Source organism: Panthera pardus, unplaced genomic scaffold (assembly GCF_024362965.1).
Source record: "Panthera pardus isolate Hobbes unplaced genomic scaffold, ASM2436296v1 HiC_scaffold_14, whole genome shotgun sequence".
In the NCBI taxonomy this organism is placed as follows: Eukaryota; Metazoa; Chordata; class Mammalia; order Carnivora; family Felidae; genus Panthera; species Panthera pardus.
In genome coordinates, this window is record NW_026526699.1 from 4,773,833 (window position 1) to 4,801,198 (window position 27,366).

The 27,366-nt window shown below is 50.1% G+C and overlaps 1 protein-coding gene across 1 annotated transcript in view; it reads right to left on the reverse strand.

Annotated features, from left to right (window-relative positions):
• Positions 1 to 27,366, reverse strand: part of LOC109277780 (transmembrane protein 132B) — a 366,439-nt gene that overhangs the window by 156,490 nt on the left and 182,583 nt on the right. The window contains 1 exon segment of the mRNA XM_053901892.1: positions 16,008 to 16,154. Coding sequence (XP_053757867.1) covers positions 16,008 to 16,154 — 147 coding nt within the window.

Below are 27,366 nucleotides of genomic sequence, written 5' to 3' on the forward strand. Positions count from 1 at the left end.
TCCCAGCCCTGTGCCCAGAGGCAGATACAGGATTTCACGGCAGATTTCTCCCCCCGAGGTACTGGGGACACCTCCTGCCTTTTCTGCTCCTCGGTCAGCCACGGTCTAGTCCTCTGGCAGAGCCCCTGCCTTCGGAACAGGGGATCGTGGAACTTAATAGAGTTTCTGAGGAGAAAAACAAAATGTGCCTTGACATTCTCTTTAAGAATCCATTTTCATTCACCTTAACTGTGCGTGTTGGGTGAAGACCATCAGTTTGAGAGGAAAGTATCTTCAAAAAGACCACATTTGGATTCAAGTCTTCAGGGCGATTTTCGGTGCAAGGAAGAAACGCTCAAGGGAACGTTTATTTTCTATGCAAGGAAGAAACGTTCAAGGGAACGTTTGCCAAGAAGAAAGCATTAAGAGGACGTTTGCAAAGTTTATATTTTATGTCATTTAATCTCCTTGGTGAGCCTGCAGGAGAATCGCCACCACACAGAAGGGGTGGGGTGGAACGGGCCATCAGATGGAGCCACCCAGAACCCAGCTCTCTGCTTAAAAAGCAGGATCAGGGGCGCCTGGGTGGCTCAGTCAGTTAAGCGGCCGACTTGGGCTCGGGTCATGATCTCGTGGTCCGTGAGTTCGAGCCCCGCGTCGGGCTCTGTGCTGACACCTCGGAGCCTGGAGCCTGCTTCGGATTCTGCGTCTCCCTCTCTCTCTCTCTCTCTGCCCCTCCCCAGCTCACACTGTCTCTCAAAACTGAATAAATGTTTAAAACATAAAATAAAAATCTAAGCTCTCTTATCAGCTCATTAAGTTTTTCATCATATACCTTTTCGGTGTATTTATCACAGAGGTGCTAAGGTTTATGTCCGATGGGGGTTTTACACTGTCTCTTTCAACACGGAACTCTTGGGTTTCCGTATTAATCATATAGGAATATTCTTCTTTGTTACAAACGAATAGGCTTTCTCATTCATCCTGAAACACAGAGCTCTGTCTTAATACAGAGGTGGATACTAATAATGTTAATTCAGGCAAGGCTCCCGGGTCACTTACTCTGTGCCGAGCTCTGGGATAAGCAGGTTACATAGATAAAAGAGTTTAACCCCCTATCATCCCCATCGGTCAGGTAAATGCCCCAACTGTCCTTATTTGAAAGTTGGGGAGATGAAGGCAAGGGTTTAAATAACTTGTCCAAGGTCACATAGTTAATAAGTAGCGATATCAAGAAATACTTCCTTCCTGGGGCGCCTGGATGGCTCAGTGGGTTAAATATCGGCTCTTGGTTTCGGCTCAGGTCGTGACCTCACGGTTTCATGAGTTCGAGCCCTGCGTCAGGATCCATGCTGACAGTGCGGGGCCTGCTTGGGCTTCTCTGTCTCCCTCTCTCTCTGCCCCTCCCCCACTTGCAGTGTCTCTCTCTCTCTCTGTCTCAAAATAAATAAATAAACTTAAGGAAAAAAAAAAAAAAGAAATACTTCTTTCCTAAAATACCACTGTGTGCTTAATGGTAAATGCCAACAAACAGCCAACCCCAGGGTGATATTGTGATTTATAACAAGAAACACAGGGAGCGCCTGGGTGGCTCAGTCAGCTAAGCATCGGATTCTTGATTTCAGCTCGGGTCATAATCTCATGGTGTGTGGGTTTGAGCCCCGCGTCAGGCCCTGTGCTGAGATTCCCTCTCCTTTTCTCTCTGCCCCTCCCCTGCTCTCCCTCTCTCTCTCTCACCAAATAAATAAATAAACATTAAAAAAAAGAGTCTTCCAAAAAGAAATACAGGGTCCCCTCCTTGTCTGCAGGTGTTACGTTCCAGGACCCCCAGTGGATGCCTGAAACCCCAATAGTACCGAACCCAGTAGGTACTAACTTTTTTCCTGTACCTACACACCTATGATGAAGTTTAACTTCTCAGCGAGGCACAGTAAGAGATTAGCAACAATAACAATGATAAAGAACAATCATAACAGCATGACGTAATGAAAGCTGTGTGACTGTGCTCTCTCTCCCGCTCTCCAAATATCGTCCTGGGGTGATGTGAGACGACAAAATGCGTGAAGCAATGGCGGGGGGTGCATGACGCAGGCATTGTGACGCTAGGTCAGGAGGGTCACCTGCTTCTGGACCGTGGTTGACCACGGGGAACGGACCCTGGATAAGGGGGACCTCTGTACGCATTTGCTATTTGAGAGCAATGAAGGTGTCTCCTGTCATGTTAATGAGGTGACTTTGGGGACACGCCTGAGGATGAGGGCTGCAGGGGGAACTTTCAGTCCCAAATCCCTGGCCACCGGGGAGAGTGGAGGGGCTGGAGACTGCACCGCTCACCAATGGACATGATATTCCAGTGGATCCAATGAATCGCACCTCTGTAATGAGGCCTCCGGAAAAACCCAAAAGGACAGGATTCAGAGAGCTTCTGGGCTGCTGAACCCATGGCAACTCGGGGGGGAGGTGGCATTCTCTGAGCAGGTGGGAGCCCCACGCCCTTTCCCCACGCCTGCGGCCTCTCTTTTCCCTGGCCGGCCCTGAGTTCTATTCTTGCAGAGGGAACCAGTAACCCAGTAAGCAAACTGTTCCTCGAGATGTGTGAGCCACCCTAGCAAATGAACCAAACCCAAGCAGGGGGGTGTGGGACCCTTCCGACCTATAGCTAGCTGGCAGAGACACAGGTGACCGTCTAGACTTGGACTTGGCCTCTGAAGTGGGGTGCCAGCTGTCTTGCGGGACTGAGTCCTCGCCCTGTGGGACCTGATGCCTCCCTCCAGGTGGACAGAATCAGCCCCGAGGAGTCACTGGGTCGAACTGCAGGACGCCCAGCTGGGGCTGGAGTGTTGCCCAGTGGGGAGGGGAGCCCCCCAACCACACACGCGTTGAAACTGAGTTTGGAATTTGTACTCAGTTTGGGGGGACAGTGGGGAGCGGAGAGGACTGTGGTAAGTGACACGGCGCGGGGGGACCCCTTCCGAACCGAGCAGCCGGTCAGCTCTGGCGGGTGTGACCATTCAATATCAGATTCCATCCGTCCTGTCTGCACTTTCTCCAGAGATGCCCAAATTGTGTATTTTTAGTTGAACCTCCCGATTCTTTTAGTGTTGGTCCAAAGTGAAGGGGAAAACACACACACGCACACACACACACACAGAAACACTCAGCCGGTCAAACTTAGACTACCCAACTCGCCACCTGGATGAAGGATGTGCCAAGGGAACCAAAATGCCAGGTAGCCAGAGTTCCCCGTGTTCACACAGTCCGGGAGACCCAGCGTGCTCCCCGAAACAAAGACGTCTTTGCTTCGCAAATGTTTAATCACGGGGGAGATGCAAGGTTCCTTTATTAACTGGAAAATAGTGTGCCCTAATGAGTCACTCAGCGTCCAAATGTATCGGATTCATCATCGCTGTTTTTATTTTTTGAAAATGATTAAATATCATTTTCTTTCTCTTTATAGCAAAGACCCAAGTGACAGCCGATCCATCAGTGTATCTGCTGATGTTTAACTACAGCATTTTGCATTCATTATTTCCTCCTTACGTCGTTCTTTTAAAAAGAGGAATAACTTAATTCTGCCTCTTGACAGCAGGGGAAATTAAATGGCATGTCTCTAAGATGAGTGAGTGTTTCTCCGACAGAACTCCACCAGCACTCCACATAATCAAGCCAGAAGAGAATCAACCCAAAATAAGACGTTCAAGAACAAGCTTCTGGAAAAAAACAAAACAAAACACCCTCCCACTTAAGAGAGATAAGGAACCTTCTAACCTCAAACACCACTCATCAGTTGATACAACCAGTTCAGAGAGCAGCTTGGGGACAGGCCAGAAGCCAAAGAGGTACATCCCCGAGTGTCCTCAATCCCACCGCTGTGTTCGGACCCCAGAGCCCAGACACGGCATGTTTTCACTCCAGCCTCCGCTGAAGATTAGACTCTGCATGGCAACTCAGAAAAGTCAGACATAAAAAGGACACTGAAGTTTCACAAACATTTCCCTGATTTACGCGCGATGGACTCCAATGTTTTCTATTCTGTGCTAATGGATTCAATTTCCAGTTTTAACGCTTGTCATGACTCATTAGTGGGTTGCAATCCCCCGTTTAAAAACCACTCTCCCAAAAGGACCTAGTGCAAATATTTCATACTGCACGCACAAGAATGGACACTGAGATCTATAGGGGCCCAAAGTTTTAAATAACAGGCATCCATCAACAAGAGAAGAACGCATGAATAAATTATGGAATGTCTATACTACGGGATACTATACAGCAGCGGGGAAAAGACGTACACATGTATCTGCAGGGTTTAACTCGGGCAATGTTGTGCTGGGCAAAAAACACAAGTTGCAGAATGATCCTTATAGCACAACGCCATTTATAAAAAGTTTGAAAACATGACACGCTATCTTTAGAAAGGTATCTATCTGTCTTAGACTGTTCAAGGCTGCTGTAACGAAAGACCACAGACCGGGTGGCTTGTAAACAACAAACATTTATTTCTCAAGGTAATGGAGGCTGGAAATCCAAGGTCGAGACGCCTACAGATTCAGTGTCTGGTGAGGGCTCACTTCCTGGCTCAGAGATGGGCACCTTCTCACTGTGTCCTCACGTGGTAGAAGGAGGACACAAGCCCTCCGGGGTCTGTTTGATAAGGGCACTAACCCCACAGATGGGGGCTCCCACCTCCTAATGCCACCATCTCGAGGTTAGGATTTCAACATGTGAGTGTTTTTTTAATTTTTTCAATGTTTATTTATCTTTGAGAGAGAGACAGAGAGAGTGCGTGAGCAGGGGAGGGGCAGAGAGAGAGGGAGACACAGAATCCGAAGCAGGGTCCAGGCTCTGAGCTGTCAGCACAGAGCCTGACGCGGGGCTCGAACTCACAAACCGTGAGACCATGAGCTGAGACGAAGCCGGATGCTTAACCGACTGAGCCACCCAGGCGCCCTTGCAACCTGAATCCTTGTTACTATGGGCCGCAGAATAGGAATTCTGGACCCATTATGGGTCCATATCTTCCTTCCCCAAACCTATAACCTTGGTCTAATCAAGAGGGAAAGAACCAGGCAAACAGATAGGGAGACATCTGTATACGACCTGATTAGTCCTCCTCGAGACCAAGTGGGTCGATCATCTGGTAACACAGAGGAAGATCTTCAGTGTGGAAGGCTGGACTCCCCCCCCCCTCCCCCCAGCTGCCATCAGCATCAAGTTGCCTGAATGGCCATGTTCAGATACAGGCTGCAAATTGCTCACCATCGATAGGACAGGCAGCCATGTTGGGCCAGTGCCTATGAAAAACAGCACAGGGGACTGGCCCTGGGACTGGTTAAAACCAAATAAAACGCCCTTTCAAAAGACACCGAGGTTTCCTCTCGATACCTGGGCATATCACCTTTTATCTAGGTTTAAAGGCACGATGCAAGAAATGATGCTTCATGGAGGCAGGCTGCATTAAACGCCTACTTTCAAAGCACAGAAAATTGCCTCCAGAAACTTCAAGGAAGAAAGGTTTTTTTTTGGGGGGGGGGGCATCGGAGGAAGAGGCAACCCCTCAAAGCTTCATGCGCTTGCTTCTGTCAAAGACGTGCACCAGATCTGAGGAGGACTTCATGGTTTCCAACGACACATGTCATGTCTTAATAATAAACATGTCAAAATAAGTAAATAAATATATCAACATAATGACATACGGATGCAATAATTTGACAGAGCAGCTGACGTTTCTGACAAACGTGCACCAATTTAAAAGGCCAAATAAAGAGTAGCCCCCGTTAGCATCAACTCTGCCAATGACCCTCGGTGGATTTCATCAACTGCCCATCAGAAATGTGGTGTAAGGGCCCCGGTTTAAAACCACCGTCCTGACAGACCTTGGAAACCTCCAACTTCCTCTGGCTCAATTTCTGCCTGCATAAGGGGACTACCAAAGTTAAACCTCGCAGTAGAAATAAAATCTGCACTAAGAAAGGGCACGTCAGAACCCAAACGACACTTGAATTTCTAAGAAACTCTCTTCTCCATTCTCATTTCACAAAGGAGCTACAATGCATGAATCCGGCAATGTGGCGATGAAGGCTGGGCTTCCCACAGCCTTGAACAGCGTAGCTGAAGTTTGGGGATCTGGAGAAGGCACCAGAATCCTGCCAAAGGGTTGACTTGGGCAGTGTCTCTCTCTCTGGCCCCATCCCCTCCTTTTTCGGAGGTAACTCTGATGCTGAGAAAGGAGCCTTGAGCTTAGAGCTACTGATATATATTTGGCACCTTACCTCTGATATCTTCCTCCCCAAACCTATAACCCCGGTCTAATCAAGAGGGAAAAAACCAGGCAAACGGATAGGGACACGTCTGTATACTGCCTGAGAAGTTGAGTGCCAGGCCCTGTTCTAGAACCCGGAAGTCCGGGCTCAAATCCCAGACCCACCAGATATAGCTATGCCCTATTAAGTAGGCCCTTAATAGCTCTGAGCCTCACTGTCCCCATCTGTATGTGGGGCTAATAGTGCCGCCTGCTTCACAGGGGTGTTTTGGTAATGAAGGGGGATGGTGCATAGCCTTGGCATCGTCCTTTGTAAGATCTGAAAATGCCTGAAAATGCCTCCCACGTTGGCGCCTCTCCTAGACGGCTCAAAGCGTCCCACCCAACACAGAAGCCCCATTCCCTAAGATTACCCAACCGCTAGCTATCAAATTCTTGTATTAAAGACAATTCTGGAAGTCTGACACAACACAGTGTGGATATATAAAGAAGGGCTTCCCAGGTCGCCTTCCCAGAAATGTTTACTTTCAAACACTTTTAAACCCTTACTCATCCTTCAAGGACCAGTTCCAATGTCACCTCCTCGGAGATGACTTCCAGGATCCCTCCCCACAGAACCCACTGTGTCCTCTTTACTCCCCTGCACTTGGGTCCCCATCCTGTTACCGTGCAGAGCCCCGCCCACGGGCTGTCTCGGCATCTGTCTCTCGCGCCAGAGTTTTGAGCATCCTGACGGAGCCCGGCTTCTAAAAAGGACTGTGAAAGTCTAGCCAATTGCTTACGCTTGCTGAGACAGGCCACAGGGAGCCACTAGGTCTCGAGGAAAATGATGTTTTAAGATTAGTCTGGCAGCTGGTAGCAGAGTGGATTCGTGGGGAGAGGCCACAGGTGGCCACACGGACATTCTAGGAATGAGCTGTGTGAGCCTATATACTGCTGGGGATACAGTCCTCAACCAGCGAGGCCCCTCCTGGTCAGCAGGTGACTCAGATAAAGGAAGATACATTTTTTCCAGCCATATCAGAACACCCAAATATGGGCTTTTCTGCCCCCAACCAGCCATCTTGGGAATCAAGGAAACTTCTGAGTCAGTCGCCTTGAGACCTATGAACTTATTCCAGACATGGTATCACTACTCAAAACGTTCGTCTGAGTAACAGAATGAAAAGAAAAGACGCAGACAGCGAGAGGATTTTTGCAGAGCGCATAACCGATAACGGAGTGGTACCTAAAATACACAAAGACGTCTTAACACACAAGAGTAAGAGAACAAACAGCCCCAATTTAAAAATGGGCAAAAAAAAAAAAAATCTGAACACACCCCAAAGAAGATATACAGGTGGAAAATAAGCCTATGAAAAGACACTAAGCATCCTATGTTATCAGGGAATTGAAAATTAAAGCAATGACGAAACACCACTGCACCCCAACGAGAACGGCCAACATCCAGAACGCTGCCAAAGAATATTTCCGTATTGGCTCATCAAATGAAACAAATGCACCACACGAGTGCCGGATGTTAATAACGGGGGCGAATTCCCTATAACTTCTGCTCAATTCCTCTGTAATGTAAAGCTGCTCAGAAGAGTCTTAATATTTGCAAAATGTGTATCTGAAGCTCTTTGTATTGGTCAGCATAGACTCCGTTCTGCCTGGTAACAAGTGAGGCCAAAAATCAATGGCCGAAGATGACAAAGGTTCAGTAGTCACTCACGCTACCCATCTTGGCCAGCAGTGGGCGCTGCTGCACACAGTCACTGACCAAGACCATCTGCCTAACCAGACTGGTTCCATCTTGGTTCTGCCCTGGCCATGCCTTCAGAGCCCAATTACAGCAAGAATCCTGCCAAGTCAGTTGAGAGGGAATACCCCCTCCCCCATCCCTGATGTCTGATCACTCTTCACATTCTAACCAAATTCCTTATCCCCACCCTTGATGTCTCATCACCGTGGCCTGCCCTCAGCAAGAATCTGGTTTGGTCAGTCTGGCCGGGGTCACCCCTGACCCCTGACAACTCCTCTTGGTCATGTGCCATCTATTGGCCCCACCCCCACTCTGTTCCTTGGCTATAAATCCCCAGGTCTCTACAGGTTACACCGAGGGTCTCTTTTCCCTTTTTTTGCAACAGTTTCTGAACAAAATCTATCTTTACCACCTGCGCTGGCATCTGGCTCTGATCCTCGCTGCCGTCACTCGGAGGCCAGGCTGATGGGAGGGTTTTCAGGCGTCCTGTTCTACCTGAGGCCACCCCTCCCCCAGATGGGAGTCCTTCTCCTGAATAACAATCATGACGAGAGTTGACAACACAAAACCTACAACACTGCCACGGAGACAATATGATAATAAAAAAGGAAACAACGAAGTAAGGAGAGACGTTTGAAAAGCTTAAATCTGACCAAAAATCAAATCAACGGAAATTAAGCCCACAAGAACACAGCCTTGTCCCAACTACAAAATGATCCTTTGAGGCAATGCCCGAAGTTGGCAAAGGGACCAAGAACAGGGCACTCTCACACAAAGCTGGCAGTGTAAACTGGCAGAAAAATTTTATAAGACCATCGAAAATTTTAAACTTCATCATGGCTTGTGATCTACCGATTCACTTCGAGCACTTTCTCCTGAAGATTTACCTGTAGAAGAACTCAGCAGACATTTTCCATTTTTAAAACTTTTTTTTAATGTTTATTTACTTTTGAAAGAGAAAGGGACAGAGCGTGAGCAGGGGAGGGGCAGAGAGAGAGGGAGACACAGAATCCGAAGCAGGTTCCAGGCTCTGAGCCGTCAGCACAGAGCCCGACGCGGGGCCCGAACCCACAGACCCATGAGATCATGACCTAAACTGAAGTCGGACATTTAACCGACTGGGCTACCCAGGCGCCCCTACCTTTAACATTAAAAAAAAAAATGTTTAAAAAGTATGTTTAAAGGGAGGAAAAAATGAAACGTGGTGAATAAATGGGAAATCTATAATATTAATAAAATATTATACCACTATTACATATCACCCTTAAAACTACAAGTTCATTGAAAGGCTCTGTGGATGTTTAAATTGTTGGGAAAAAATTGCTCATGTGTGCATATTTGTATTTTGGGAGAAAGAGAGTCCACCCCTTTCGTTACTTTTTTAAAGCAGTTGATAATTATTGTTTCAAATATTTAACAACCTGAAAAGATGTTGCCAAATATTTAGTCTACACTGTTACAGAAAACAGCTTTCAAAGCTAAACAAATTCGAGTACTAGCGAAAACAACCTATGTTTTTGTACCTCGACGCGCATGTGAACACATACATACGTATACACTCCTCAAAATATTAACAATGGTTACCTCTGAATCATACACAGGTTCAGGGGTGACTTTTATCTTCTACGTCTTATTCCGCTGTCTTTTCTACATTTCCTGCAATTGAACATCTGTTACTTTTGAAGTAAGAAGACTTCTATCATACCTGGGCTGAACCTGGCCGGCAGCATAAATTCACAAAAGAGTTTCACACTGGCTAGAAAAAGAGGCTGTGTATTTTTAAAATATTTCCCTTTTTCTTTTCTTTCGGGGCCTGATCCTTTTTGGGGGGTGGGGAGGGGCCCTTCATTTCCCATAGGCCAACCCTGTTGCCACTTTGCAGCATGAATTACAGACACATCCAGGACATGATGTATTTCTATACCTTAAATCCTGGTTTTGAACTATTGTGGCAGCTGGTGCTGAGAGATCTCCAGGTGTCCAATGGCAAATTTCATTTTAAAGCTAAGAACTGTGTGTTTCTAAATCCATTATTTTCAAACCCTAAAATTGTTAAAAATAAAATACCTTTATCTTCTTATGGTGTTGGAATTCATTACTATTTCATTCATTCCTATATCCCACTAATTCTCAACGCTGTCTCTGCATTAAGATCACCCGGAGAGTTTTCTGTGCAATATCAACGCCCGTGACCCACTGGGTTGTAAGGTCTAAGGAATGGGTGCTTGTTAAGACCCCCCAGGCTATTCTGATGTGTATCCGGGATTCAGAAGCCTTGACTTATCCATTCAGCAAGCAGTCATTCAGCCCCTGTATTAGCTTCCAACAGCTGCTGTAACAAATTACCACGAACTTAATAGCCTACGGAAACATATTTATTCTGCAGAAGTTCTGGAAGCCAGAGTTCCAAAATCAAGGTACCAGCAGAGTCACGCTCCCACTTAAGGTCATAGGCGACATCCATTCATTGCCTTTTCTGGCTTCTGGTGGCTCTAGGCATTCACTGGCTCCCTTGGCTTGTGGCCACTTTGCTCCAATCTCTGCCTCCAGCCCCATGGCCTTCTCCTCTGTGTCCCAGTTATTCGGACCCCTGTCATGGGATTGACAGCCACACACACCCCCCGCCCCCAAGATTCTTCACTTAAGTGCCTCTGTGAAGACCCTTTTCTCCAAGTAAGGCCACGTTGACACGTTCCGGGGATGAGGACACGGGCTCTAAGGGCTGAACTGCTTCAGCTACTCACCGGCTCGGAGAGCTTGGGAAGTCATTTAAACTGCTCAGCTTACACATCCGTTAAGCAGCAGTAATGACAGTTATCTGCCTCCCGAGGCTCTAACACTGCCGACTTGGAAAACATACTTTCCTAAAAGACTTACCACGGCATCTGACACCAACAATGGCATTGCGGGGTTTTTCAAAAGATTTTTAAAATAAAATAGCAACGGACAACAGAATCACCCAAAATTGTCCTCACAGACACAACTAAGACGTTCTGTGTGTTCTACCTTTTACCTGCTGTTAAACCTTCTACAGCACGAAAGACACCAGGGGCGCCTGGGTGGCTCGGTCAGTTAAGCATCTGATTCTTGGTTTCGGCTCAGATCATGATCCCATGGTTCGTGGGACTGAGCCCCACGTCAGGCTCTGTTCTGTCAGTGCAAACTGGGATTCTCTCTCTCCCTCTCTGCCCCTCCCGCACTCATGCCCTCTCTCTTACTCTCTCTCAAAATAAATAAATAAACTTTAAAAAAAAAAAAAAGGAAAGAACCAATATAAACTGAGTCACATAGGAAAAACCATTCATATTTAGAAACTGGGAGCAGCTACCACCCTTGAACGGTCTTTGTCCTTCTTGTAAAAAAATAAATAAATAAGAAACCTGAAGTGCAATGAATGATTTACCCTGGTTTGTGTTTTCTGAATCCATGAAACGACACTGGACATGGTGACTTTCTTACATCAACATCGCTTGCTGCGTAACGTTGAACAGTTAAATTTCAGAAAAAGCAGGGCGCCTGGGGGGCTCAGTTGAGCGTCCAACTCTTGGTTTCAGCTCAGGTCATGATCTTGCAGTTTGTGAGTTCCAGCCCCACATCAGGCTCTGTGCTGGCAATGAAGAACCTGCTTGGGATCTTCTCTCTCCCTCTCTCTGCCCCTCCCCTGCTTTCTCTCTCTCTCTCTCTCTCTCTCTCTCTCTCTCTCTCTCTCAAAATAAATAAACTTAGAAAAAAAATTTTTTCAGAAAAAGCAAAGAGTTTGTCAGGTTATTCAGAAGGGTGATCTCTTCGTCTGCCCCGCGGGTTATAACATTTTCTGGAAGAGAGCAGGCAAAACAAAACTCCGGGAAGACTGATTCCAGATTTGGAAGCAGGGGAGCTCTCCACAGTAAACACTTGACTTTGACCTTGACTTCACCTTGAGCTGGGTTTACAAGAATGTGGGGATGTGTCTATCTCTTTAAGAAATCTATTTTGGCGGGGCGCCTGGGTGTCTCAGTTGGTCGAGTGTCCGACTTCGGCTCAGGCCGTGATCTCACGGGTCATGAGTTCGAGCCCCACGTCGGGCTCTGTGCTAACAGCTCAGAGCCCGGAGCCTGCTTCCGAGTCTGTGTCTCCCTCTCTCTCTCTGCCCCTCCCCTGCTCACATTCTTTCTCTATCAAAAATAAATAAACATTAAAAAAAAAAGAAAGAAATCTATTTTGGCGTTTCTGCCCTTCTATCCTATGGAGAGGCACACGCCCGTTTCTGTGGTACTCCGTCCAGGTTTCCTCCCATTTGTAGGCGAGAGTGAGCTCTGTTTTGTGGCCTCTGACCGCAGAAAAAGTTGTGGCTCCCTTCCTCTGAGGTTTGGGTCCCAACAACCACGGGAACCACTTAAGGAGCAGGCCTGTCTCAAGTCCTCTGGCTGCACGCGGCTTCCGTGCAACCCGCCTGTCACCTACCTCCCGTTCCCTGTGGTTCTGTGTTATCTGTTCTGCACGCTTTCGAATTTGCTTATTTTTCTAATCTCTTCTCCACTCCTTTGGTAACAACTACTCTTTATCTTGTGGTTTTCATCTTTATTACTCACATTTCCTCACAACGAGCATTCATTAAAATATTTTAAATTAAGACCTTTACCGCCTTTCTAACTGAGCACGTCGGGTCTGCCCGTACAACACATTTTTAATTCTTATCACAGAATTTCAGGCAGTTTGTACATTATATTCTATTAAAAACTCTATTCCACCCAAGGTTGTCACAATGCGGAGATTACAGCTTTCTGACGGATGTTTTGTTAGGGATATATTCATATATTCACTCTGTTAGCCAGCAAACACGGTCCGTGAGCTTGTATTTCACACCTCGTTTGACATCGCGATTCAACAGCAAAGTACAAAGGGAAGCAATTATTTATTTAGATTATGGAATGAATTTCGGAGGGATATTAGATAAGTATAGATTGCCATGCCAAAGCATTAATCCCTGCCCTTCTCACAGCCTGGGGGGAGGTCACACACTGGGGTCAAGGAGACGGGGGACACCGGAACAGGGAGAGCGCCTCATAATCCTGTAACTCTGCTCAGGTAACGACTTTTTCTCTCCTGTAACTTTATCTCCAAAGAAAATGCAAAATTGATTCTCACAAAGCCAACAGTGATAACCACAGCCTACGCTTTTTCTTCAGTTTGAAACATCGTCACTTGATCGGCCAAATATTTCAACAAAATCAATTTCCTACCTGTGGACCATGGATCCCGCCCTCACACAGTCAGCTCCGACTCAGGACGGCTTGACTCAGTTTTGCTTTATGCTGGTGCGAAAGCAATACACCGCCAGTAGGAATTGTACTTGGAATCTTGAGTCTGGATCCTGTCCCGGACCAGCGACCTGCGGCCCCACCCTCTCCCGCGATGCTGGGCAGAGGCCGCAGCTCCCAGTCAGCCACGCGGTCAGGAGGGTCGACGGGCAGTACGCGGACAGCCACCTGCACCCACACGGCCGTCCCGTTTGTCACCTTCAGTACAGGATTCAGTCGACGGCATGCGATAGTCAACACCTCATTATAAAATGGGCTTTGTGGTGGACGACTGTGCCCAACCGGAGGCTCATGTCCGTGTTCTGAGCACGTCGAAGGCGGGCCAGGCTAAGCTATGGCGTTTGCTGGGCTAGGTGGTTAAATGCATTGTTGACTTACGATATCAACTGACAATGGGTTTATAGGGAGGTTACCTCATCATGAGCCAGGGAAGATCTATACCCAAGACGTTCACCACCCACATGATGATTCCGGAGGCTGTAAGTCCAGGCATCCCATCCGGGCCCCTCCAGCGCCCCAGGACTGAGGTAACTGCAAGGTCCCCTCTCGTTTCTCCTCTCCCCGCAGCATCCATCCCCCAGAACCTCTCTCATCCTCTAAACCTATGTCGTTCAGGCGGGCAGGCCACAGTGATGGGTTCCGGTGGATCCGTGATGCAAGACAAGCCAAACAGAGCCAGCGGACCAGACAGGGAAGAACGGTGTCCTCCCCGAAGTGACCACAATGGCGGGACGGACATTGGGAGCTGCTGGTGGCCAACTCGCCACCAGGAGGGAAGATCCTGCTGGAGACGATGCCAACCCAGAGGAGAGACAGGAGACAGGCTGCTAAGGACGCTGCTTGGACACCTGCACCCTGACGTCCCTGGTCCCCGCCCCCCTGCACGTCTCCATCCACATGAGGAGCCCGAGTCCCCTTTCTGCTTGAGTTGCATCGGCACAGCACCGAACGGCAGCCACTGGACAAAGCCAGCTGACCGACGCCACGGCAACCCAGAGGGAGTCCGGGCCCCAGCGAAGCCACTACCCTCGGCAGGCACCACGCTGAAGAGAGTGGAACACTGCTAGCTGACTGCCATCGCCCCACCCTTCTTCCTTTACAGCAAAGACCACCTCCCACTACGGCTCCCGGAAACAGTGCCAGGCGTTCACTTCCCCAGACTGGCCGGCTTCTTGGGCAGAGGCAGGGAACCCACCGCTCACCCATGAGATCGGAAGGGTCCACGTCCAGGTCCCCTTCCCTGATAAAAGGCGGTAACAGAGGGGAAGCGGCCCGCCCTTCCAGTGTTGGTGCACAACTGGTGAGTTAGCCGTCTCTGCACCTGCTGCAGCCACCTTGCAACCGTGTGGGAACCGGGAGAAGGATGGCAGCTGGGGACCAGGTGTGAGAGACGGGGAGACGGGACGCGCCTGGGTGACACGGTCGAACTGCCGGATTAACCAGTCTCGTCGAACCACCCGCCCGAGTTCCTCGGCAGGTGAGCTGATAAAGCCGTGTTGCTGCAGCCACGTTTTGGCGGGTACCCTACTGACCGCACACGGAAACACCTGAGCCAATAGAAAAATCCTGGGCTCTCCCCATATACTGACAACTCCGGATGTGGGAAGGCTCAGCGGGCAGGCAGACAGATTCCCAGGGAAACCGTGGGCCACGTGAGGCCGCAGACTAAACGGCCGGCCAGGGATGGATGTAAAGGGGGACAACCAGAATGTTGAGTTTGGAGCGATCGTATTCCTAACAGAAGACTCGCGGCCCCTCAGCTGGACTCCCTTCTTTCCCTTTGAACGAGGTCCTCGAAGAGCAGGCAGGACGGCGTTCTAGCGGACGGAGGTTGGACCAGAACTCCATGGGAAGAGGCAAGCTGCACCCAGTCTCTCCGAGGTCGGGAGCCCCGGGAGCCCCCCCCACCCACCCACGGCCTCATCCACTCACAGAGTGCCCCCCAGGCCCAAAGCGGTGGGCCTCCATGAGTTTAAATAGTAGAGGAGAAAGAAGAGACAGCAGGGGGTGACCCCGCAAGGTGATACGTAACAGATCTGAAAGACGCTTCCTGCCAAGCTGAGGCTGGGAGTCAGGGGCGAGGGGTGTGCGTCTAGGGCTCGTTCGCCCGACCCTTTAAGAGAGAAGGTGGTCACAACCGTGGGGACAGCGCCTCCTGCCTTAGTGGGGTCCCGATGCACGAGGCCTAGCAATGACCTCCAGGTGAGCGCAGCCCCGTGAAACCCAAAGCCGGCGTCTGAGCTGGAGGGGACACGTGCCAGCACCCAGGGGTGACGTCCGCGAGACGGCTGCCTTGAAGCACCGAGAGACGATTCCTCGCTCGTTACAGCTACCCTCTGTTTGCCCGTAAATGAGTCCACTTCCCCTTGCCTCTTAGATCATTTCCATGCTGCCCACTTCATTCTTCAATCTTTAGTGCAACCAGTAACAGTAATAAACATAATTCTCGAAACACGGTTCTCAAACCCTGCACGTACGTGAGTGCAGGTCGTGTTTGAGACTGCTCACCTAGTTAGGCCACTGGCGTATAAAGAGCGTAAAGAATAAAAGCCTTCCGCAGCGGCTCAGCCCCGTGATGGAACCATCCGGAAGCCGATGGGCAAAAGGAGCACATTGCCCATTAAAGGCAGAGGCATCAGCTCATCGATACGCACGTTGTTTTGCGATCAGCTTCGCAGCCACCCGAGGCCCCCGCCGCCGAGGCCGCTGGGGGATGTCGGCTTACCTGCTCTGCGGGTCCGGGTGGTGGCCCACGCAGGTGAGCGTGGCCGTGGTCTGAGAGCCACTGCTGTCTATTTCCTCCTGGACTGCCCACTGCTGCTCGCTGGTGACTCGAACGGCCGTTATCCTCACCCCTGCTGCTGCCTTAATTCTGTGGAGTGGGAAAAAGACGTACACATGTATAACACCGCTTGAGGTCAAGACACGTGCTAAAAACACAGAGCTACAGCAGATCTCCCCTTTCCTCTGGGAGACGGAGGGAAGACAGGCAGGGAATGGCTTTCCTTTGAAAACTAAGTGTCCTGTTATTTTTTTTTTAAATGTTTATTCATTTTTGAGAGACACAGAGAGAGAACACAAGCAAGAAAGGGGCAGAGAGAGAGGGAGACACAGAATCCGAAGCAGGCTCCAGGCTCCGAGCTGTCAGCACAGAGCCCGACGCGGGGCTTGAACTCACGAACCGTGAGATCGTGATCTGAGCCGAAGTCGGACGCCCAACCGACTGAGCCACCCAGGCGCCCCTCAGTTTCCTGTTACTTTTACAAGTGCCCCAGAGTAGGAGCCCCAGCATTTTGCCAAGCGCATGCTACTTTAGTGTTTCATGGACCTGCTGGGAACCAGACCTCTGTCCGCTGCCGGGACCGCGAGTGATGGGAATGAGGCAGAGGCGGCCAGGCAGGTGTGGATGGGACCTGGAGATGGGGAGGGGCCCCCACGAGGCGGAGGGAGCACAAAAGACTGGGGGCTGGGGAAGCCAGTGGACCCAGGAGGAAGTGGGCAGTCCGGGCCACACTGGGAGGAGAGAAGGAGGGGCACACTGTCCTCGGGAGAAAAATAAACACCGCATCCCGGCAGGACAGTGTGGCCAGGGACCGCCTGGCACAGCATGGGTTGTACAGCATTGGAACTCAGTTCCCCAAGGAAGAACCAAGGGACCCAGCTGCTCGCTCAGCGAGAAAAGGCCAAGGAGAGCTCTCACAGCCTGCTTGTTTTGCATTTGTTCCCTGCTCCTCAAATGACCTGTGCTGCAATTAACCAGAGTATGTCTCCTCAGTGACAGCGGGGATCCCAAGGCATCACCCAAGTTCTCAGCAGCCTTGGGACCTGCCCGTGGACACACTGGGGACATGTCTGGGGAACAATCAGGGGGAAGGCAGATCCGTCGACCGCCCACTGCTTGCAGTGCCTTAAACAGGTATAAGTGAGCACAAAAGGACGTGCTTGGGGGCACCTGGGTGGCTCAGTCGGTTAAGTGTCCGACTTCGGCTCAGGTCATGATCTCACGGTTCGTGGGTTCGAGCCCCGCGTGAGGATCTGTGCTGACAGCTCGGAGCCTGGAGCCCGCTTCGGATTCTGTGTCTCCCTCTCTCTCTGCCCCTCCCCTACTCATGCTCTGTCTCTGTCTCAGAAATAAATAAAAGATTAAAAAAATTTAAAAAAAAAAAAGGACATGCTTGGACTTCCGAGTCCAGGGATGAACACTGCAGGGGTCACCGGGGAGCCTGAAGTCCCTCTGCTTCCCAGACGGAAGGCTGTGGACCAACAGGCAATGCTCACTGAGGCCCTGGGCCCCCTTTTCCACAGATACATCAAAAGGAACACGATTCAGCCATAAAAAGGAATGAAGCGGGGTGCCTGGGCGGCTCGGTCGGTTGGGCATCCGACTTCGGCTCAGGTCATGATCTCCTAGTTCACGGGTTCGAGCCCCGTGTCACGCTTGCTGTTGTCAGCACAGAGCCCTTTCCAGATCCTGCCTCCCTCCCTCTCTCAAAAATAAATAAACATCAAAACAAAAAAAGGAATGGGGCACTGGCACAGGCTACAGGGTGGATGGACCTGAACCGCATCAATCAATGCGGAAGAAGCCAGCCGCAAAAGTACGGAGACTGTGCAATTCCGTTTACGTCAAACGTCCAGAATAGGTACGTCCGTAGAGAGCCGACCGCTGGTTGCCAGGGTGGTGGCACCGTGCCGAATGCCACTGAACTGCTTCCTTAGATACTGCCAAGTTTATGTTATATGAATTGTTCATGGGTTCAAGCCCCGCGTCAGGCTCCCTGCTGACAGCTCGGAGCCTGGAGCCCGCTTCAGATTCTGTGTCTCCTTCTCTCTCTGCCCCTCCCCTACTCGTGCTGTCTCTCTTTCTCTCTCTCTTTCAAAAATAAACATAATAAATAAATAAATAATCATTTATGAACACACACACACACACAAAAATCTTTGAGACCCGAAGAAGGGAACTTATGAAGGCAGAATTTCAACGAGCAGGAGAGAGAGTTCCGGACTCATGGGTTGTCCTAAAGCTCCTGGCTTTGCTGCCAACTAAGGGGCCCGGGGGTGGAATTAGGAGATTCAAATCCTTGCAGACCCAGTTAGAAAAGAAATGCTTCCGCCTCCTTTCTTCTCCTTCATACAGGTCCTTACACAGATGCTCTCACACTCAGCTGCGAGCCCTCGAGCCCCGCGTTCTGGAGAAATCCCTGCCCATCCAGCGACGCCCCCAGGAGGTGCAGATGCCAAGCTCTGACGGGCTTGGCCTTAGGGCTGCAGACACTGTCACTTTTTTCCTTGTCCCCCATCCTCCTCCCAAGCCACCTAGGCGTCCTGACCTCCTGCCTGACCCAGTGCCCTCCTGCAGTCCCAGGCTCCTTTGGTTCTGGAAGCCCTCCCCCTCCCCGCCCCCCACCCCCGAGCCGCAGCAAAGTCAGACCTGAGAGGGTCACCCTGCGGCATCCGCAATCTGGAACACAAGGGGATCCAGAAACTTCAGTGCAGTTAATTTCTGGGCACAGAGGAAGTCTCAAGAAAACGAATACCAACCTCGCCCCCTTCCAGGCTTTCTAGGGTCCACCCCTCCCCCAGAAACGGACTTTCAAGCTGCCAAAGTACCTTCCAAAACTGCCACAAAGACATGCCAACTTTCATACACACTAGGAACGGTAACTGTGAGCACCACAGTCACAAGTGAACTGTCTCCATCAGGGCAGAAAGCCATGCTGGGCAGAGGCACTGCAGCCCCGTGTTCTTCTCAGCTTCTCATTTCGACTATTATTATGAATTATCACTATCATTACCCCCAGCAACCATCCACTGTAGCAAAAAACAGACGCTTGCCCGTTGGCATGGCTAAGACAAAGAGAGAAGACAGCAAGTGTTGACGCAGACGTGGCTGGAACGCGTCCGCATCGCTGGAATGAGTGAATCTGGTTCCATTTCTCGGACGACGTCTCCCAACCTGGATTTCTATGGGTCCTACAGCCCGGCATTTCCACTGCTGGCCGTATACATGCCCACGAGAAACACAGGCACGTGTTCCCCTTAAAGCTCCAAATGGAAACGGCCTACACCGCTCACCAACAACAGAACAGACAAAGCACGTGAAACACGGTGCAGCAGGAACAAGGGTGAGCAGTCCACCACCGCGCAAAACAACATGACGAGCCTCCAAAAATAATGTCGGGCGAAAGAAGCCAGATACGAAAAACTGCACAATCCCGTTTGCAGAACGTCTGAAACAGGCAAACGGGTCCATGAGGTCGAAGTCTGTATCGTGGTTACTCTTCCGGGAAGTAACGGGAAGGGGTCCCCGGGGGGGGCTTCTGGATGTGACTGCATGGTGAGTTTTGAGAACTTTCCAGGCCGGGCTCACTTCTGCACACTTCCTCGTACACACATCCTAGTTCGGTATCGAGTTCAAATAAAGCAGGCAGACCTCATGCTTCTCACGGGGATGCCACGTTGCAGCCAGGGGGGTGTGACTTCGCCCCTGGTCCAGCCTCAGGATGAGTCAGACTCTCGCCACCTTGGACACACACACGGGCTTCTTCCCCCAACTTCCTCCACCCCTTGAGGTGCCCGGGGCCCCACCCTTGTTCTGAGGGACACAGAGTAATCTGAAACCTTGACCTTGTCTATGATGGGGAAGAGTCTTAGAATCCCGATGAACATCCCTCTTGGTTGGAGCAGACGCAGGAGCAGGTGACATCCCAGCTGCTGGACATAAGCAGTGAGAAAGACATCTGGCTTCCAGGCCAGTGTCCGCCCAGCAGGGACTAGAGACAGGGCAGACACCCACAGCTTCTGCACCTCATTCCCCCTGTAACTTTCCAGCCCACAGTATCTACCGTCTAGCAGGGCACAAGACAACTCGCTCGGTGAGTCCATCTGAGTCTTTGTTTCTTATACTTAGGCCAACCGCTTTAGGATTACTCAAACCTCAGCAGGAATTTTGACCGTCTGGTTGTTTACACGGTGGAGGTGCAGTAAAGGATTAATCCTCTGTGCTGACAGACTCTCCTCTTTGTGATCACAACGTGGCTGCAGTAGCTCCAGATCTCACATACTCATCCACCAAAGGAAAAGCAAGATTCTCTCCCTCAGAACAAAATCCTGAAGCTAGGTTTTCATAGGTTGAATCAGATTGAGGAGTCCCCCCTGGACCACTAACTGTGGCCTAGGGGGTAGACGAACAAGGCTCACTGGGTTAGCCAGCCAACCACCGTCCCTGCACTAAGGGTAAAGTTAAGCCCGGGGTGCCCGGGTGGCTCAGTCGGTTGAGCGTCCGACTTTGGCTCAGGTCACGATCTTGTGGTTTGTGAGTTCGAGCCCCGCATCGGGTTCATCGCCGTCAGACTGTCAGTGTAGAGCCTGCTTTGGAGCCTCTGTCCCCCAGTCTGTGCTCTTCCGTTCCTCACACACTCCCCAAAATAATTAAGTATTTAAAAAAAAAAAGGGTAAAGTTAAGCCCATCTGAATCACATGGCGATAACCATAAGTGGCTCCTAAAAAGAAACTCAAGTGGCAACGGAAGAAATGAAAACTGCGTATCAAAAGCACAAGCCTAAAGGCCAATTACTGAGGTCCTACCCCCCCCCCAAGCACAAGTTATAAAACTGTTCTAAATTTCAGTTCTTGGTCCAAATCCTTCCCGATTTTAGATTATCTTTGTTAGAACAATCTGAGCCCAGAAAAATCCAAGTCCTGAATATTCATCACATGTGTTTTAGAGAAATATTTTTAGGCTCGGTGATATTCTTAACACTTGTCATGTATAAAAACAACAATATCTAAAACGATGTGGAAACTATTAACGGTCTCCGCGCGGCTAATGAGCTTGGGGGATCTGGGGGCTGAGCGAGGACAAGGTGTGACCACTAGGTCGCAGGAGCACACAAGAAGCCCGATCTGGGCAAGGCTTGGACAGGTTCGCATGTTGGGGGAGTCCCTCCTAAGCATAAGCTTCTCCAGAGGATACGGCGCCACCCCAAAGGGGAGGGGGGCAAGAGAGGAGCGGGGAACAGGAGGATCAGAGAGGCGGGTTTCTGTGTCTACATGATGTCACTAAGCAACATGGCGGCACATCTACAGATCACAGAGCCCCAGAGGGCAGTGGCAGCCTGGGGTCTTCTAACCAGAGTTTATGGCTAACAGACGTTGGGCACAGTTTTGCAGGGTATGGAAAGCAGGCGGGCTCCAAATGGCTAAAAATATGCTTATTTGGGATATCTTTGTAACAATCAGATGCGTAAAAATTTGGAGTTTGGAGCTGGCAGGATGCTGAGCTAACAAGTCCCAGTCTGTTGCGAAGAAATAAACAACACGGGAGCCAACACACAGGGACCGTCTTTGGCTCCTTTCTGTAACAACTACTTTCTGATATTCATCAACAACTTACGTTTCTACTTCCATAGGACCCTCATTATAGAATGTTTATCTGCATGCCTGTAGTTACGGGATCACACCGGGAAGAATACATTGGCATACTCGTATTTGTCGATGAGCCGCCTCTTCAGGTAAAGAGTCCCCACTCACGCGTGGCCCCTGGATGACAGAGCACCTGTCTCCACCCACCGCTCCCTCATCCGTGCCATTTGGGTTTGGTCCTGTGCTGCTGGCTGTCAGCCATAAATATAATGCAAATCGACGGCAACGTGAAAACTGCAGATCCTGTAATACTGGAGGACTGGCCGATGCCAGCAAAGCCACGGAGAAAGAGAACCCAAGAGGAGTCCGCCAACGGCCGCTCAAGAGATCCGTACGGACGGTTAACAAGGGAACCAGAGAAGACCAGCAAAAATGATAGTTTCTTCCAAGGAGAATAGCAGTTTGAATAGCAAAGCGTAGCGACGCTCTTGGGGAAACTGGGGAAGCCCTCAAATATCTCCGCTAACTTGATCCTTGCGGTGATCCTACGACAATGTCTAGTGCGACGCGAAAAATGTGGTGTCGCACCGTTGTGTAAAATTGGAGGAAAGGAACAAACTGGCAGCAGGAAATGCGTGCTTTGCTCTGAGTGGCACAGGGTGGGAATGACTGAACCTAAAGTGTGCTTAATATAAGATAAAATAAACTTGTCGTCACCTCGATTTCATTTCTCAAGGAAGAAAAAAAAATCCCAATCAAGTTTCCTTTTGCTCGCTACTGTCTATGAGACTTTATGTTCCCATCAGCAGATTCGTTTCAGCTGGCCGAATATTCTCAGATGAAAGAAAAACCCCTAACAGTCTTGTAGCTTTGAATAGCAACGCTCTAAAAAAATGCATATTTTGAGTGTGTAAAAATACACTCACATTCTGTACTGGTGGGGAACCTGCCTCCTTCTGGTTCCTAGAACAACGTGTGCCTTCCAACCTTTGCTCTTGTCGGTCCCTGTGCCTGAAAGCCCCCCCAGGAACTTCTCCCTAATCTTGAGGTGTGGGCAAATGGGAAATTAAGAGAAAACAAAGGCTGCGAAGGGCGTGGGAAGGGAGGCAGGCATTGGGACGCTGTGGACGAGAAGCTTTTGAACTTTCAAGCACGTCAGAATCACCTGCCGCTGGTTCCAAACGCCTAGACCCAATTGCCAGAGACCGTAATTCTCCAGGTCTGGGCAGGACCCAACAGGGCCGTGTTTTTAAACAAGCTGCCGTCATGATATATGTGGTTCTCAGAACACTCCTCGGGGAACGGCGTGTGGGACCCGTTCCAGAGGATCACATTGTGTCAAGGAGAGTGAAGCCAGGGAACATCTGGTGTGCCACATACTCTCTGAGACAAGCCCAGCCCTGGGCACTGGAAGCACTTTCAGGGTGTGATTCAGGAAGACTGGAAAGATACTTTTAATTTGGATTCGCCCGGCAAACCACTTTCTCTGTGATGAATCAGCCAGAGAGAGAGAGAGAGAGATGTATGCGTGTCCCGCTAGGCACCTGGAGGCCGGCAAAGTCAGGCTCTGCCGAGAGCTCCTCTCAGACCATGATTTAAGCTTGCAAAGACCGCAGGGCGGGGCCGGGGGTCTGGGAGGCAGCTCACCACACTGGACCTGCCAAGAGGACCACAGGACAGGTGCGGGTCCCCTCCTACCCAGGTGGCTGAAATCCAGGGCGCTGAGGATAGAGAGTTTGGGTCTCCGAGTCTGAAAGAGAACAAGAATCATCCTGAAGGACAGACACGGAACCCATGCTGGAAGAAAGAGCGCACAGTCCTTCCGAGCGGAGTGTCGCGGGATAAGCGTTTCAGCTCTGGGCACAGGAAGACGCAAACAGGGACCTGGATGTGCACGAGAACTCTCCCCAAGCCACCTGCTGGCTCCTTGGAGCTCTCTCTCCTCTCTCGTACCGCCGTTCCATCTTCTGTCTAGGACAGTCAACTTCGAAGCGAACCCGACATACAGCTTCTGACAAATCGGGAAGTTAACGTTTTTACAAGCAAGACAATGGTTTCCGTGATGGCAACATTTCACTCACAACAGGTGCCTAGATCTCGTCATGGTGTTTGTTTGTTTGTTTACCTCCTGGGAGACAACTAGGTATCGGGAAAGTCGATATGCAAAGCAGCGGGGGCCCTCAGAGCAAGAAACAGTGATAAAGAAGAAAGCTTTCTGCTATTTCTACTATAATTCTGGAACTTTATTCTCCACTCTGGCCAAGGCAGCCCAGGGTATGGAAATGCCAGTGGGTTCACCCCTGCAGGAAGCCCCGCTCAGCCTGTGAAGCCTGCTCTGCTGTGCCTCGTGGAGATTGTAATTACATCGTTTCCCCATCCGAATGCTGGCTTCTGCCGTACAAGCATTTCTTCCCTGACTCGCGCTTTAGGGACATGTGGCCAAGCTCCAATCACAATGCCTTCCACAGGTGATGTAACAGAACAAGTCTGCCCCGAAAGTTCCTGCCGGTCTCCCCTACTCTGCTGCAGCTGCAGTACCAAATGGCCACAAGGGGCGGAGGGGAGCGCAAGACAGCAGAAAGGTGTTCTCTCTCAGTTCCACTCAAGGTGCTGCAGGGCGGGTTCCTTCTCAGAGAATCCGTCCCATGCCTCTTCCCCAGCTTCTGGAGATTCTGGACATCCTCGGCTTGTGGACACCTCTCTCGAAACTCAGCGTCCGTCTTCCCACGACTTCTCCCTGTGTGTGGATCGGAGTCTCTCCTCTTCTTACAAGGACACGGGTCATTGGATTTAGGGCCCGCAGGAATCCGGTAGGACCTCATCTCAACCCGTTACATCTGCAACGATCCTCTTTCCAAGTAAGTTCCCATTCCAAGGTTTCAGGGGGACGTGAATTTGGGGGACACGACACCTTCTCTACAGGCACAAAAGCCAAAAAAAGAAATAAGTAACAGGGGCGCCTGGGTGGCTCAGTCGGTTGAGCGTCCGACTTCGGCTCAGGTCATGATCTCACAGCTCGTGGGTTCGAGCCCCGTGTTGGGCTCTGTGCTGACAGCTCGGAGCCTGGAGCCTGCCTCGGATTCTGTGTCTCCCTCTCTCTCTCTCTGCCTCTCCCCTGCTCACGCTCTGTCTCTCTCTCTCTCTCTCAAAAGTAAATAAAAACATTTTTAAAAAATTTAGGGTCTATTCACTGAGTATCTATGACATGCGAGGTGTTAACCATCTCCTCTGTGCAGGACAAATGGACAGTCCTAGGAGACAGACAGACAGAACAGTGAAGCCACCACGGACTTGGAAGCTACATTTTTGTCTGGCTTAAAATCCAAACTCCAGCTGCGTGACCCTGGAAAGTCACTTAGCTCCTCTGTGCCTCCGTCTTCTCATCTGTAAAATGGGACTATTAACGACAGTACCCATCTCACAGCAGAGCCTGCACATAAGAAGGACAATGCAGCATTCGTTATGTTGCTGGTGGTGACAAGAGGGGCACCAGCCTGCCCCAAATGCTGACATTCCAAAGAATCATCCCTTGATGCTAAAACGTTTCAGGGACAGATGGAAAAGTACAGAGAAGTGGGGTGCCTGGGTGGTTCCCGCGGGTTAAGCCTCCAACTTCGGCTCAGGTCATGATCTCACCGTTCATGAGTTCAAGCCCCGTGTCACCTCTGTGCTGACAGCTCCGAGCCTGGAACCTCCGAGCCTGGAGCCTGCTTGGGATTCTCTCTCTCTCTCTCTCTCTCTCTCTCTCTGCCCCTCCCCTGCTCGCACTCTGTCTCTTTCTCTCAAAAATAAACAAACATTAAAAATTTTTTAAAAAAGAGTGCATTAAAGCCGTGGTGCGAGCCATCCAGCAAGTTCCCGGCCCTGCTCACCCCACCCACAGAAGACCAGGCAGACTGGTGGGGTCAGCCCGGCAGGCAACCCCCTCTCTTGAGGCAACACTTGGCCTGCCCACTGGGAGCCGCGCATGCCCAGTCCGCGATGTTCCCCTTGTGCTGACTCCACCCTCGGCTTCAGGGATTGGTTGGTGTGTAGCCAATCAAAGCACGGTGTCCTCCTGAACAGGGATTGGTCCGAGCAGAAACCACATGACCCAACCACACCAATCGGAAATAGCCCATCGCCTGGCCCCACAGCTGCTGGGCTGGCGAATAGACACGTAGGACTCAGGATCTGTTGGGGAGAGTGGGGCTCAGCTCTCGGTTCACTAAGCAAGCAAGTGTTGCAAGAATCCACTTCCTGCCTGAGCACGAAACCAACAGGTGGAAAGGGATGGCTTCCCAGCCGCATTGGCCGAGCATCTGGATTCAGCCAGACCTGAGGCTGCCTCGGCACTTTTCAGTTAGGGGAGCCAGGAAAGTTCCTTCACGCCACTTTGAGTTTGGTTTCCTCTATTTGCAGTTGAAAGTGAACTGGCAAAAACCCACAGGTGCTGACATTTCTGCCGCTCAGAGGACCAAATAAAATCGCAAAGTTCACAGAAGATACACATACAGAGTTCCCCTGCAATCCAAGGACAAAAGAACAGATGGAGGAAGGACGTTCAGCATGTCAACCATCCTTGTGAGTACTGAGAGCAAATATTAAATAAAAGGAATCTATGGAAACAGTCCAAGATGCTCTCCCTTTGCCATACCCATCATTTCAGCATTAAATGTTAATAAACAAAGCTAAGGCATAAAAAAATCAATTCATAACACAAAAATAACCTGACCTTTTATGGAACTAAACTCATTTTCCATCAGACCTGCTATTTGTACAGTATTTGGTGATATAAATTCTCCAATGCCTGGTAAAGAATCATTTTCCCTAGTAATTTAAAGCTCTTTGTGAGCCACAATGAGTTTTTTCCATCTCCTCCTCTCCACCCAGACATAGTCAAGGGCTCACCCTGACAAGCTGGATATGTCCTGTCCGTGAAGACTTGTCAGTAACCTGGGTACTCACAGACACCAAGAAACACACACGCAAATCCATATTCACAACTTTATCTACCGTCTACAATGTGATCACCCGCAATTGAGTTATTTTTGCAACACAGAACTTTCTCCCCTAAGTCTCAGATACATGGCCAAGGGAATACCTTGACATCACCTCTGGACATCATTATGCTGCGGGTGGTGACAAGAGTATCATAAACCAGCCTGCCTTTTGAAGTCTCAAAAGAAAATCAAACTCAACATACTCAGAACCCACCCCACAATAAAAACAACCACCTTGCTTCTCTTGTCGTCCTTGGGAACGAACCACTGTCTTAGTCTGTTCAGGATGCTGTAATAAGATACCACCAATTGGGGAGGGGGCGGGGAGCTTAAACAACAGAAATGCATTTCTCACAGTTCTGGATGCTGGAAAGGCCAAGGTCAAGGTGCTGGCAGATTCTGTTCCTGGTGAGGGCTCTCCTCCTGATTTATAGACGGCTGCCTTCCTGCTGTGTCCTCACATTATGGAAAGCAGAAAGAGGAAGCAAACTCTCTCCTATTTCTTTCCATAAGGGCACTAATACCATCATAAGGGCTCCAGCCTCATGACTTGTGTACCTCCCAAAGGCCCCATATCCAAATATCCATCACACTGGGGATTAGGGTGTCCACACCCACATAGTGATGGGGGGAGGGAGGAGGAGATTCAGTCCATAGCAACCACCGTCCGCCGAAGTGCTCAAGCTAGAAACTTGGGGATCACCCTTGGCACCTTCCTTTCGATGACTGCCTCCCCGT